The following is a 13,678-nucleotide window of genomic DNA, read 5'->3' as shown; positions in this document are numbered from 1 at the left end:
GGTTCAACTTGCTGAAGCTCATTGGGAACCCCCGAGGATGGCTATGATTCCCGTAAGGACAGAGGGATGCAGGCGAGAAGTCCCACAGGCCTCTGACCACCTGACGTGGGACGCGAGTGAGCCCTGGAGGGGAAGGAGCTATCCCAAAGCGCAAGGACTCAAGAGACCATGTCCTAAGACGAAAAACTACTCCCTACACTGCCACGCGCCAAAGAGGTCTTAAACACATGAATATAAACAAACCTTTAACTTCAGCAATGCCGAGACTCAAATATCAGCTTTCAAAGCAACACTTGGATGAAACGTGTTAAAGTATCAGGCCCACATTTCAAACATTGCCGGATGTTGTGGTAACTCGAGGCGACCTTTTCTCTCTGACTTACCTGTGAATTGCCTGTACATAAAAGACATTCAGGGAAGGTGTGGGATAATTTCAAAAGTCAAAGTGATTCTTAGTGGTCTAATGCAGCACCCTCTAGTTTAAATAGATACCAGGGTATAAATACAACTATGTATTCATGGTGGTTCAATGCCAACGCCCTCTAGTTTAAATAGATATCAGAGTATAAATGCAACTGCTTTCTTTATGCAATATTTTTACAAAATATATGTTTATATATACTATAAACATTAAACATAATTGCATTACGTACACACATATGCACACGTGCATTTATGACAATGAGCAAGAGAGAAGATGCTTGAGAAGGCCAACACTGTTCTCAATTTATTGAGAAAGTGGCATAAATAGACTCAATTTTGCATTCTATTCTTGCTTGCTTCATGGAAATGAACTCATCTGTATTAAATTTCTTACGATTGTATGCAAATGACTTAATCAGGTTATATACAGCACTTTGTACAAAATGGAAGTAAAACGAAGACAATATTTATCACTTACCCGCCCTCCTTTCTCGGGGTAGCACTGGCAGCCCCCGCTGCAGTCTCTGCCTCCACAAGGCATGTCCAATTTCTTCACACCCTGCAGAAATGAAGCAGAGAACGTTAACGTTAACGTTCTCAAGCACAGAGAACGTTACCCATCGCCCTCCAACTGCAGCGCGGGCCGAACGCCACTGCTGACAGTCCTTCCACGCATAACAACTATCAATCAAAACACTCACTCGGTCTTTAAAGAAAGAGAATTTAACTTTTAGAGCAGTTTGAGGTCCGTAAGCAAAGGTATGGCGGTTTCACGCACAGCTCCTTCTGCCTGCACCTCCCAACTATCAACAGGCCCCTCACCAGACGGGCCGAGTGTTACAACTGGTGAACCTCCAGAGATGCACCATCACCACCCCAAGTCCACGGTCAACATCGAGTCCGCCCTTGGTGCTGCACATTCCCGGGGGAGTTAGCCTGTTTTCAGTGCCTACTAAGTGCCACATGCCAAGCTGCGTCCTGGGGCTCAGAAGTCAAGGAGAACATTCTCCAGGGATCCTGTGTGAAGTGAGCCTCGGATAAGGTGTTAATCGCTTTATTTTCAAGGAGAAAGTCCAGGCTTCATTCTGCCTGGAAAGGTCGGGGGTGGGTTCTGGCAGAGACGTCCGAGGCTGGGTAGGCTGGTCAGGGTGACTGCCCGCGGCATTCTGCAGGGCTGCGTGACAAAGCACAGACCTACTGAACTGCAGGGAGGGGGCTTCTGATCCAGAGGCGGAATTTGCAAATACGCCTGGTGGGATGACACACCCTCCCCTCCATCACAGGGACCCACCATCCACGGAGAAGTCCCCGCCCCTTCCCTTCCCTGAGATGTGCTAAGTTGGGGTACAGAGAAGGCGGGGTTGGTGGTGAGGTTTTTCCTAAGTGTTTATTCAGCTGGGTTGGGGTGATATTGTCGAAGTTTTCGCCAGTCCCTGAGATGTTACTCTTTGATGACTTAGCGATAACCGGGGCAATTCTCTGGCTAGACAATTCCAACGAGGAAAAAGGCCTTTCTTGCCCTCTGTGTCAGTGTTTCAGGCACGAGATAGACTTGCAGACTGGACTGTGTCTGAATTCCTCCCTTCAGACAGTGTCCACGGTACTAAGTGTTTTGAGTCGGAAATGACGATCAGCTTGGCCCTCCTTCTCCCCTCTCTGATCAGCCCATCAGCCATGCCCACCTGCAGCCCCATCCCACCCCCAACAGGTGAGTTAGTGCAGCCGGTCCCCGGGGATCCTCCATCTGGCTCCTCACTCTTGGCCAGGTGGTCCAGAGCCTGCAGGGAGCCGATCCGGCGGGCACCCCGGGCGCAGTAAGCCCTGGTGAGCACTCGGCCAGACCTAACGTGCAAGCAACGGCCCCAACTACAGAAACCGCTCGAGCTCATCAGCATCACATTCCACCAGGGCAGCTCCTCCCCTTTCGAGTTGAGTCCCAGTGACGAAACAGGGGTCCCTTGGGGAGTTCTTCTGTCTGGTTTTTGGGCTAACACATTGGTCAGCATTCTCTCGGCTCCCCAGGGCTCACGGGGAGATGCGGATGGGGCTGCCTGGCCGCCTCGACACCTCCTGCCAGCACACGCCTCCTGCTCGGTCAATGCTGGGGGGCACAAGTGAGCTCTGACTCCACGCTGCCTGGCGGGAGCATCACTGACCGCATCAGAGATACAAGTGTCCTTTCTGTAGACGGGATACGTCCCTTTGCTAAGTCCTTTCTACGGAGGGCTGGTATTGGAGAGTTTCACATTTGTTGTTTTTATTCTTTCCCTGATCTAATATTCGGCTGCATCTGCCACTACTTTGAAGAACTGAAAGAAAAAAAAATCTGAAGATTTCAAAGTCTTTACAGAAACCAGCACCTCTGAAGTCTTCTGAGACTCTTGGTATCCTTCTGAGCTGAGTCAGGTGACGGGAGAGCATAAGAGTAAACACGAATGGATAAGGGGCTTCCCGGGTGGTGCTAGTGGTGAAGAACGTGCCCCCCAACGCAGGCGACGCGGGTTCGATCCCTGGGTCAGGAAGGTCCCCTGGGGGAGGACATGTTCATCCTCTCCAGTACTCTTGCTGGGAAATCCCAAGGATGGAGGAGCCCGGCGGGCTACAACCCGTGGGGTCGTAACAAGTTGGACACGACTGAAGCGACTTAGCTCACACGCACAAACATGGATAAAGTCCTTTCACGCCCTCCAAATGCGATTCTAGGTATTTGCCCATTTTTGTATGGCTTCAGTGTTTAACTACAGTGGGGCTCATTTTAAAACCACCCGACCCTGTTTATTTGGTGTTTACACACCCAGCTGCGGGCCAAGCCATCGGTGTGCGGATTATTCTGAGCACCGAAGCGAGGAGCCTGGATGCACCGCGTTGGACTTTGTCCTCTGCACGACTGGGACATAAATAGGCGTGCGGGCAAGGCGAACTCGGCTCACACAATCATGATTCACTTACCAGTTGCTTGGAAAGGGTAGGGGGACTCCTCAGGCTGAAGTGAGAAGCATACACTCCTATTCCCCATCTGGGGTTTCACATGTTATTTTTATTTTGATTTTAAAGCCACTTGCCAAATCCCTGTATATAAATCAATGGTCGAAACGATTTTAATGGCTTCAAATCGACCTAACAGACTTTCTGTTCTAGCTCTAGGATATGCACTGGATTTAGTTACAGAAATGTGCTCATAACCTGCTCAAAATTCGACAGTGCTTTCTGCTTTGGGAACAAGGCTTGCAGGCCTGAAGACTCCCAGTCTCCATACTTCTCAGCCATGAGCCCAGGGCTCAGATACCACGACTCAGGACGTGGGGGAGATACTGTTGAGAGGTAGCCCTCCACCTGATAAGCCAATTTCCATCCTGGAAATTCCAGCCCTCGTGTGTGTGTGTGTGTGTGTGTGTGTGTGTGTGTGTGTGTGAGTTTCCATCAGCGTCTCACACATCCCACAGAGGGGCTCTTAAGAATTCCAGCAGCAACAAGAGCACTAACTGCCACCTTCTGGAATGTCATATCTCCAGGATGAACAGAAGTATTTACTTCTCTAGGGCAGGGCACGTGCTCCAGACGTCTCTTAGAGGCTGAACAAGTTTCAGGCTGAGCCTCGGCATTCTCTGGAGAGGACCTGGGCTCTGGAACATTCTCAAGACACAAATGCCCTCCTGAGGCTCTCAGATGAGGAGTGTATAAAGGGCTATGTGAACAAAAGCTCAGACCAACCACTGCCCAAGCCAAGTCCTCAGGTCCAGCCCTGATTCCGTGACTCAACACAACTCGAAGACACACCAGGGTCCTCTTGTCAGCGCCTTAATAGAGATGATGTGCTTCCTCCCCACCTACACCCACCTCAAGAGTCTGCCCACCACCCTCGCAGAGGGCAAGCTAGCCCCGTCTAGACCTTCAACTTCGGGGTCTCCAGGACAGTGTGCTTCCACCCGTCAGGGCCAAGCTCTCTCTGAAACATCAATCCATTGCTTGTTAGTTTCCCACCTCGGTGCCTGCTGGGAGCCTGGTGCAGAGCAATACTCCAGCAGCAGCGGTCTCTGAGCCCCCTGCGGGTCACCCAGCATCTCAGGGGGAGACACAGCTCCAGGGCCTGGAAGCTCCTGGAGAGCCCCTGTCCTGGACCAGCTGCGTCTACTCAGCAGAGCTGGCCAAGCGCTCACCCTGGTGTGAATGTCCTTCATCTCAGGGCAGGCAAGAGGTCACGGACCAATGGCACCAATGATGCTGCAAGGACTCCCAACCTTGGAGAATGTTTGAGTCTAATCTTGACATCTCAAAAAGTGCTTCAGGGCTAATGGAAGTGGTTTTGAAAGATGGAAGTGAATTATAAGTTTGGGGAAGTCAGAGAGAAGCAGCCTGAACATAAAGAGCCCAGTAAACCAGGAACATCTCTGTGCAGTAAACCAGGAACATCTCTGTGCTGCCTCTGTTTGGACAATTGGGAACAAAACCTGTGCTGGCAAGGAAGGACGGGGGCAGGGAGGACGGATTGGTATTGAGGGGAGGCTCGGACACAGCGTCAGCGAGGCGATCCCTCCACGCTGGATAAAACGCTGCTCCCTCCAGACCCTCGCTACTCCCCCTGCTGTGTGGATGCCTCATCGGCACCGCCCTGGTGCTGCTCAGGACCGCAGACCCCGGCCCAGGATGCCAGCAGGGTTTCCAGGTAAGCAGGGATGATGGGCTGGCTCTGAGAAAGGGGATTTGCTTGGAGACAATGAGCCATCTCCTCAGGGGAGCAGTAAGTGCCATTTCCTGCAGGGTCACCAGGGCCCTGCCTAGGGCGGACCCAGGCATGACCATCCTAGACACGTGCCAGCCCTCGACGTCTTTTGAACCCTGCCACCTGGGGCGTGCTCAGAGTGGCTCTGAGCATTCAGGACTCAGTTCGAGCTTATAATCAACCACAGGGCCAAAAACTTCAGTTCTTTTTTCCTTAGTCAAAACATCCTTTTGAGACTCTCTCTTTCTCTTTTTTTTTTTTTGCTGAATTTTGTGCTGTTCTGCATTGGTAGCCAGCATTGCTGTGCTGATTAGAAATTCAAGGAATTGGAAATGACTTGGATCGCTTAAGAGCCAACTGGCAATGTAAAGGCATAAGATACATTCTCTAGAGACCTTGGATCATATTCTACCCAAACGGAATGTAACAGATGGTTTCCAGGGCAACATGGAGAGCTCTGAACAAGAGATTTCTTAGTGAGCTTTTTACATGGGAATTCTTTTCTTTGGAGCCTTGTCTGAATCTTGGCATCACTACACTGTAGAATGATTTAAAAATACATCTATTTGCATGGGCTTCAGTTCATCCGAGAGACAGCCAGATCACCCCATGCATGGCTGAGATTCCCGGGGAAGCTTTTGTGTCTGAGAGAACAGAAGTCATGGAATGTTCTAAGCAAAGCCAGGTTCTAGCTTCCTGAACCAGGCATCTATCAGATTCAAGGAGGGAATTTCTTGCCTTGAGCCACCGGCTCCCTGGCTTCCAGAAGAGATGGCTCTGCCATTTGTAACTGGAATGCGGGGAAGAGTTGGAGTGCAGATCCAGAGTGGCAGCTGCAGGATTAAGGGAACAGCTGGTCCCGCTTGCGGCTGGCTCAGCCTCCTGTTGGAGCAATCTACTGGCATCAGGAGAAGCCAGTATCACGCCGCCTTGGTCAGGGATTGTGCAGGACTGAGCAGAGAGGAAAAGCGCTCCTTGGCAGCCTGGTGGGCAGTAGGTGCCGCTGTGCAGGTATCTGGGGAAGAGCCCCACTTCCAACATAGACAGAACCGCGCAGCGCCACGCCTCCCGATGCCAGATCTTCAGGACACTTAAAAATAGGCTTAAACAACCACTCGAACGTCAGAAAATAAAACACACAAATGACTTAGGCGCTTTCAGACCAGCTATTTCTCAGCCACCCGTGTGAACCACCCATGTATATCAAGAGAAGAGAATCCATGGACGTGCACCCTGCTGTCTGCAGATGGGACGCTCTTTAAAGTCGATGCCATACATACAGACGGAAGAAAAAAATGCTCACCATTGTTCTCAACTTGCACAGAAGAACTGAGTACTAATCAAAGTTATATGAAGATGTGAGAACAAAACTCATTTGTTCTGAAACAAAGAATATTTTGTCCTCCACATGTTCCAAGAAACGTTTTGTCCAAGAAAGCCTTTTTAAGCCAACCTACCTCTAGCCAAAAAGAGCAAATCTGGAGGGAATTTACAGATATTTTACCATTTGATTGCCCCCAGCACTCAACTGGAGCTTCCTGTATGGAGCGCTATTGAATAACCCATTCTAACCGACAGAAAAGACAAACATTCCTTTTTGTTAAAAAGTAATCATCTTTCACATTTTAGGTAAAAAAAAAATAGAAAATTATACAAGTCTTTGTCTTTGTCACAAGTCCAGGCAAGCTGGACTTTCTAAAATTATCCTTCGAATCCAAAAAGAGGCCGACAAGGAGAAAGCCAACTTGGGAACACGGTTCCCAGTAAAGTTCTATTACTTTATCAAAACAGGAAATATAAGCCATTTCCGCACATGCAGCTTTAGAAATTAAGGAAATCATTCCAACATACTATTAGAAAGACAGGGTATATGGCAGAGGAAGTGTGGAGCACAGCCGCTCCACAGAACAGAACCCTCCTCCGCTGTAAGCCGGGCGGGAAGTCCAGGGAGTCTGGCTGCCTTTGTCCAAACTTTCAGGGGCACCCAAAATGAATGCGGTGACTCTAGAATGGTCCTAAGATCACTACCAGCCGAAAGCAGCGGAGTACCTGATGGACAAAGGGGTCACCCATTTAGATGAGTCTCCCCAGTGGGCTCTGACCGAGTACCAGGGAGTGTGGTGAGACCCCTCCTCCTGGGCTGGGGGTCTGGGGGAGGCAACAGGGGAGGACTGATGCTGAAGCTGAAGCTCCTGATGCGAAGAGCCAACGCACTGGAAAAGACCCTGACGCTGGGAAGGATTGGAGGCAGGAGGAGAAGGGGATGGCAGAGGATGGGATGGCTGGACGGCATCACCGACTCGATGGACATGAGTTTGAGCAAGCTCCAGGAGTTGGTGATGGACAGGGAGGCCTGGCGTGCTGGAGTCCACGGGGCTGCAGAGTCAGACACGACTGAGCGACTGAACAACGTCGAAGTAGGAGAGGATGCTGCGATGGGAACCAGGAGCCAGCCAGGATGACGGCAGCTCAAGGGGAGATGCCGGGCACAGGCCTTTCAGGATGCGCTTGTCAGGCCTACACTTAGGCTCACCCGGGTGTGTGGGCACCTGCGGAGGCCACTGCTCCTCCCCGCAGTCCGGCAGGCCCGGGAGGTGCAGCACTGGAGGCCCTCACCTGCGTCACAGCAGCAAGCCGCCTGTGTTTCTACCCAAACCTTCACGCTTAGATGCTTTCCTGAGCATGACCAGCCACCGTCTCCACCTCCTCTTTCTTCCCAGGCGACTCAGAGGCGAGGTGTGTTTTCCTAATACAACTTGCCATTAACAAGACAGCGAGTGGGCTTCCCAGAGTCCGCCTGTCAGTGCAGGAGACGTGGGTTCCAGGCTCGGGTCGAGAAGATCCCCTGGAGGAGGAAACGGCAACCCACTCCAGAATTCTTGCCTGGAGAATCCCAGGGACAGAGGAGCCTGGTGGGCCATGGTCCACGGGGTCGCAAAGAGTCGGACACGACCGGGTGACTAAACAATAGCGACAACCGAGAGGACAGCAGAGGCAGCTGAACTTCAAGGCTGGGGTTGGGGGCCGACCGGCAGGGCTACCGAGAGAGACCCCAGCAGCATCTCAGGAGCTGGACAAGACAGGGGCGTGGCTGGCAGACCAAAGGCCAGAACACGCTCCCCAGTACCGCTTACCCGTGCAATGCTGAGAGCAGGCTGGGAACAGCTGCTGCCCTGGGGGTGAGGAAGCCCCTGCGGGTGCGTGCAAAGCTGGGAAGAGGACGCCACAGATGGCAGCGTCAGAAGAGGGCCCGGGCGGAGTCCAGGCGGGGCAGCCCCCTCCCTTCTGCCCCCCTCCACAGGATGGGGCTGGTGGGGGCTGCCCGGACCTGTGGGGTGATGCTGGTGCTGAGGCCCCCGGCACCCTCACACCGAGGGGTCACGGAGACAGGCGCAGGCCCTGCTGCTGGCTCGGAGCCCCAGACGGCGGCATGCGAGCGTGAAGCAGCCAAGGCTCCCTGAGAAACACCTTGCCCGGGGCCAGGATGATCTCAGAGTGCGGGTGGGCCCACTGCAGGTGAAGGCAAGCGGGCCGCCTGGCCGAGCGAGGGCGTCTCCCATCACACCCCCTCAACCCCCTGGCCTCGCCTCCTCTCCTGAGACAGGACGCAGGGGTCCCCACGTGTCCCCTCTGCTGGGGGCCTGGGTGGGAGGCGCTGCTGGCGTCTACGCAGGCTGCTGCATCCAGAAGCATCCCTCCCGCTTTCCTCTCACATCGGGTTCATCGGACGCGAGTCCAGGCTTCCCTGCAGCTCCTCCATCCCGGTGCACACCCAGAGATGACTCATCTCGCCCAGCAACTGGATATGCACGCATAGAAGCACCAGGGACACGGAAGGCAAGTGTGCTGCCGTGATCAGGAACCAGGGACCACAGAGGCTAGGGTGAGCTGGGCAGTGGGCTCGACCGGCAGCCTCAAGAGTGGGTGCAGGCCCAAGAGGGGCTCCGCAAATGGGGCTGATCCCACCTTGAGGCAGGAAGGAGGTCCCGCCCGGAGCACGGATTGGCCTCCACTTGAAGGTGCTTCTTTGCATCACCTAAGGTTCAGCTCACCGGAGCTCCAGCCCCCGTTCACGGCTGCATCCTGTCCACGTTCTGGAATCTGTCACCAGCGCCCTGCTGCAGCTACGATCTCAGCTCCTACAACATCCGATTTATTTTCCTTAACCATGTTTATGACTCTATGGCTCAATTCTACGTTGAACCAGAGCTCATTCCCTTGATTCCAAAAGTTGCTCTTGAGGGCTTCCCTAGATGTTGACTTACTGGATGAAACAATCTCAAAAGTCTCATGTGAGAACGGGGTCTTTTTCTCGTCCAGTGTTTGGAACAGGTCATCCAGGCCTCCACGAGAGCCCCTCATCGCCAACCCCACTCTCAGTCTCCTTATCTTCCCCTCGGCCACCGTCACTGCTCGGTGGCCGGGGCATTGCCAGTCTGACCAGCGACTCAGGCAGGCTGGCTGTGTCTCGGCACCAGGTCACCCATCACTAAAGCCCGTCTTCCTGATGCCTCTGTGATGCTGCCACTAGTGTGCATACTGCGAGAGCCCGTGTGCGGACCGGCCGTCTTGTAGGAGTTGGTGCTCAGGAGCGCGCGCGCACACACACACACACGCACGCGCACACACATGCGCGCACATGGATGCACACGTGCGTGCACACACATGAACGCACACACACAGACACACACGGATGCACACGCGCGTGCACACACATGCACACACGCACGCGGACACACACTCATGCACGCACACGCACACGCACACACGAGCCCAGGTGGGTCGACGCTTCTGTTTGAAATCGTTTGCCTGCTGTTTGGGTTTCCTTGGTGGGTCCGTCACTAGACCAACTTCTGGAAGTCCCCCTCCCTCCATCGTTAAGACAGGTGGTCACCGTTCTGGCTTTTATTAATCACGCAGGCCCTATGTTCATTCACGGCCGCTCTGACAGGACACCAGCCCGGGTGGCTTATAGCCGGCAGGCCTGTATCCATCCCGGCGCTCGAGGCTGGAAGTCCAGGATCAAGGGGCAACTGGGTGCCTGTTTTACCCACAGCCAGCTTCCTGCTACATCCTCACCGGGGGCGGGGGTGACTGAGAGCTCTGTAGGCCTCTTCTGTTAAAGACATTCGTCTCCATCGTGGGATGCCCTCCCGAAGGCCCCACCTCCTAATACCACCACCCTGGGGTTAGGACCTGGGGAGGAGGCACAAACACTCAGAACAGAGCAAGGGGCAGGGTGGGTGTGTGCGTCCTTCTGCGGTTAACCCTCTGGTTTCCAGCCCACCCGACGCTCCAGTGACAAGACAGCGTGCTCTGTTTCCACGTCCTCTGCTCCCGACTCTGCCCTGAACCAGCTGAGCTGCGCCGGAGACCAATGGGCGTGCGTCCCGCCCCCTCCCTCCTCCGCTCCCTCACTCAGCTCTGGCCGAGTGCTTCGCAAAACATCTCCACACAGCAGTGGAATGTCAAGGATCTTCAGCGCCCGAGCGTGAGCACCTCTGGGTGCCCATCCTCCCTGGGAACGTGCCTCTGTACAAACTGTGCCTTCGGCCTGGAATTCTCTCCCTCCTGCCTTGGCCTCCCCATCCGCAGAGCTGAAACCTGGTCCCTCGAACACACCAGCCACTCGCCCTCGGGGTCAAGGAAGTCAAACTCCTGCAGATTTCACTTCTCGGCCCTGCCCATTCTTTGTATGTACTGGTGTTTCTGCTACAACGTAACATGGGACTGTTTCCTGAAAGACCCTCACGTTCTGCAAAATGACACCTCAGGCGGACAGAGTACAGAAAAACAAGGCTAGTGGCAGACCTGGGTAGCTGTGAACCAGGGAGCTAGTGTGCTGCTCAGTGGCTCAGTCACGGCCGACTCTTCGCGACCCCATGGACTGCAGCACGTCAGGCCTCCCTGTCCGTCACCGACTCCCAGAGTCTACTGCAACTCATGTCCACTGAATCAGTGATGCCATCATACCGTCTCTCCTGCCTTCAATCTTTCCCAGCCTCAGAGTCTTTTCCAAGGAGTCAGTTCTTCGCATCAGGTGGCCAGAGTACTTCAGCTTCAGCATCAGTCCTTCCAGTGAATATTCAGGACTGATCTGTAGGATGGACTGGTTGGATCTCCTTACTGTGCAAGGGCACTAATGCCACTATGTCTAACCCCAGTAGAAGTAAGAGGATGGTTGACCAGACACGTCAAACTCATGTTCAGTCAAGAAAGTGAAAGTGAAAGTGTAGGTCGCTCTGTTGTGTCTGACTCCTTGCGACCCTCCGGCCTGTGGCTTGCCAGGCTCCTCTGCCATGGGAGTCTCCAGGCAACAGTCGTGGAGTGGGCTGCCTGGCCCTCCTCCAGTTCAGTCAGGAAGGACCGCACTGAGTGCAGTGCTGTGTCGTGCAGAGAAGCGAGGGCAGCGGTCTGACGGGAGCGGAAGGCGGGCGGCGTTAAGAGTGCTCAGTAGAGAGAACAGCAGCCACCAGGCAGAGGCGGGGAGGCCCAGGCAGCGGGCGGGCCTGGGAGGGGAGCCAAGTGAGAGAGGCGGGGCCCCGGGGCCTCCAGGCCGGAGCGGAATTCTGGGGGAGCTCACTGTGCACCCGGGGCTCACCTCGCACTCCACCTCCTCCCACTCCTCCGTCACCCAGTGTGCCCCCCAAAAACCTGCCCGACTGAGCCCGCTCCCCTGACACGGTCCTCCTCTTGATCAGCAGCTGTCCACCTGCAGACGTAGTTACACAAGATGCAGGCCGCAACACAGGCCGGACTGCAAAGCTCTTCCTCCCTGCTCATCCAGGCTTCCCTGCTCAGGAAGGACGGGGAAGCCTGGCGTGGGGCAGTCCGTGCGGCCGTCAAGAGTCAGACAGGACTGAGCGACTGGAGAATAAAAACGGCTCCTCCGGGTGTCGGTGCTCTCCTCCGATCAATAACAGGAAAATCGGCCACATGAAAGACTATTCTGGGGACTTCCCTGGCAGTCCAGTGGTTAAGACTCTGAGCTTCCACTGTAAGGGGGCACCGGTTCGATCCCTGCTCAGGGAACTCATATCCTGCAGGTCATGTGGTGCGACCTTTAAAAAAAAAAGACTGTTTTTGATGAAGGCTAATGCCATTCGGTCATTTTCATAGCCTGAGGGATAGAGTTCTGTGTCTTCTGTCTCAGAGTTGAGGAAAACAACTCATCAGGAGCTTTTAAGAGGCCACCCGTATAATTATAGCTGGAGGTAAGAACTCTGTGTACACACGGTAAAGAGTCTCATAGGTTATATTTAGAAAAAATGCCCTAAATATTTATGAGCAACTCTGCTGACGCCTTCCTCAGCTATGAGAGAGAGTCTACCGAGACCTCATTCAGTGCAGGAATCGGCTCACACACCACCTACAGTAAAACTTCATTTATTTATACAGCATGTCGGTTCTTGGATCTCTGGCAATGAATAAAAATGTCTATGTTGTGAGAGTTGGCGATGAGTCCAAAGTGAATATTTCACATTGTTCTGAAGAAATGAAGTGGATACATCTCTTGAAGCTATTTATTCCAGAGACCCATGCTCAGCCTTAGAGCTTTGTCCCAACCCCTCCCTCCGTGACAAATTTGGGGGGAAAAATCCGAGAAGAACGGGGAGAAAAGAGACTTTGCAATGCCTTTTCAGAATACAATAAGAGTTCTGTTCTGCTTGGGCGGGACCGGCCCAGGCAGGGCAGGTGTGGGTTCGCTCTGGCCCGCGAGGAGCTCCAGCAGTCTGCCTGGGCAGGCTCACGTCTGCATCCGAACGGCTTCATCTCAGCGACCTTGATGGCTCCCTGGATCAAAGTCTCGGGGCTCCGGGCCAGTGGAGGGTCCACACTAAAACCGCAGCCGCTCCACATACCTGTCGGCCTGACTTCTGGGCTAGAATTTCTGAATTTTTGCCTTGCCCTTTCTCGTACACAAACCTGGCCAAGGTGATCGCATCTGGCAGCTTCTGAGGCCGTGTGATACTCCTTTGCATACTAGCAGCGAGGTAGGATGCCTTTGCTATGAGCTTAACAGCTTTCTCTTCACGTTGGCGGCTCTGTGAGTAAAACCTACGCTAAGTCACCGCGGAACCACCTACCCAGGCCAGCAGCTCTGTGTCAGGGTCCTGCTCCATACAGAGGCAATGATGCTATCTGTGTGAGGATCACCCATTTGGGTGTTTGTCCACTTGGGTATTCCAAGAGGGAATTTTCAACCCCATGCTTCCCTTTGCTTCTCAGCAGGCTGTTGGAAGTTTTAATCTCAAGCTTCTGGGCTACAATCAGGGGACACGTACAACAGTAACTGCAAAATGGACCCATCAAAGAGTAAACCTCCCTGGACTTGGTTCACACCAAGATTGATTGATTGATTTTTTTCAATTTCGAAAGGCGTGATCCTTTTATCTCATTTTATTTTAGGCTGTGCGGGGTCTGCTGCTGCTCGGGTTTTCTCCAGCTGCGGGGAGTGGGGGCTTTTCTCCAGCTGCGGGGAGCGGGGCTTTTCTCCAGCTGCGGGGAGCGGGGGCTTTTCTCCAGCTGTGGGTG

The 13,678-nt window shown here is 53.6% G+C and overlaps 1 protein-coding gene across 1 annotated transcript in view; it reads right to left on the bottom strand.

Moving 5' to 3' along the window:
- Positions 1-13,678, bottom strand: part of COL4A2 (collagen type IV alpha 2 chain) — a 157,183-nt gene that overhangs the window by 106,496 nt on the left and 37,009 nt on the right. Inside the window, exon 4 of the mRNA XM_040267450.1 lies at positions 902-982. Within this exon, the coding sequence (XP_040123384.1) occupies positions 902-982 (81 nt within the window). The remainder of the gene's footprint in view (positions 1-901; positions 983-13,678) is intronic.

This window comes from Oryx dammah, unplaced genomic scaffold, assembly GCF_014754425.2.
Source record: "Oryx dammah isolate SB20612 unplaced genomic scaffold, SCBI_Odam_1.1 HiC_scaffold_24, whole genome shotgun sequence".
Lineage (NCBI taxonomy): Eukaryota > Metazoa > Chordata > Mammalia > Artiodactyla > Bovidae > Oryx > Oryx dammah.
The sequence above is the reverse complement of the archived record's forward strand: the minus strand, read 5'-3'. Positions and strand labels throughout refer to the sequence as shown.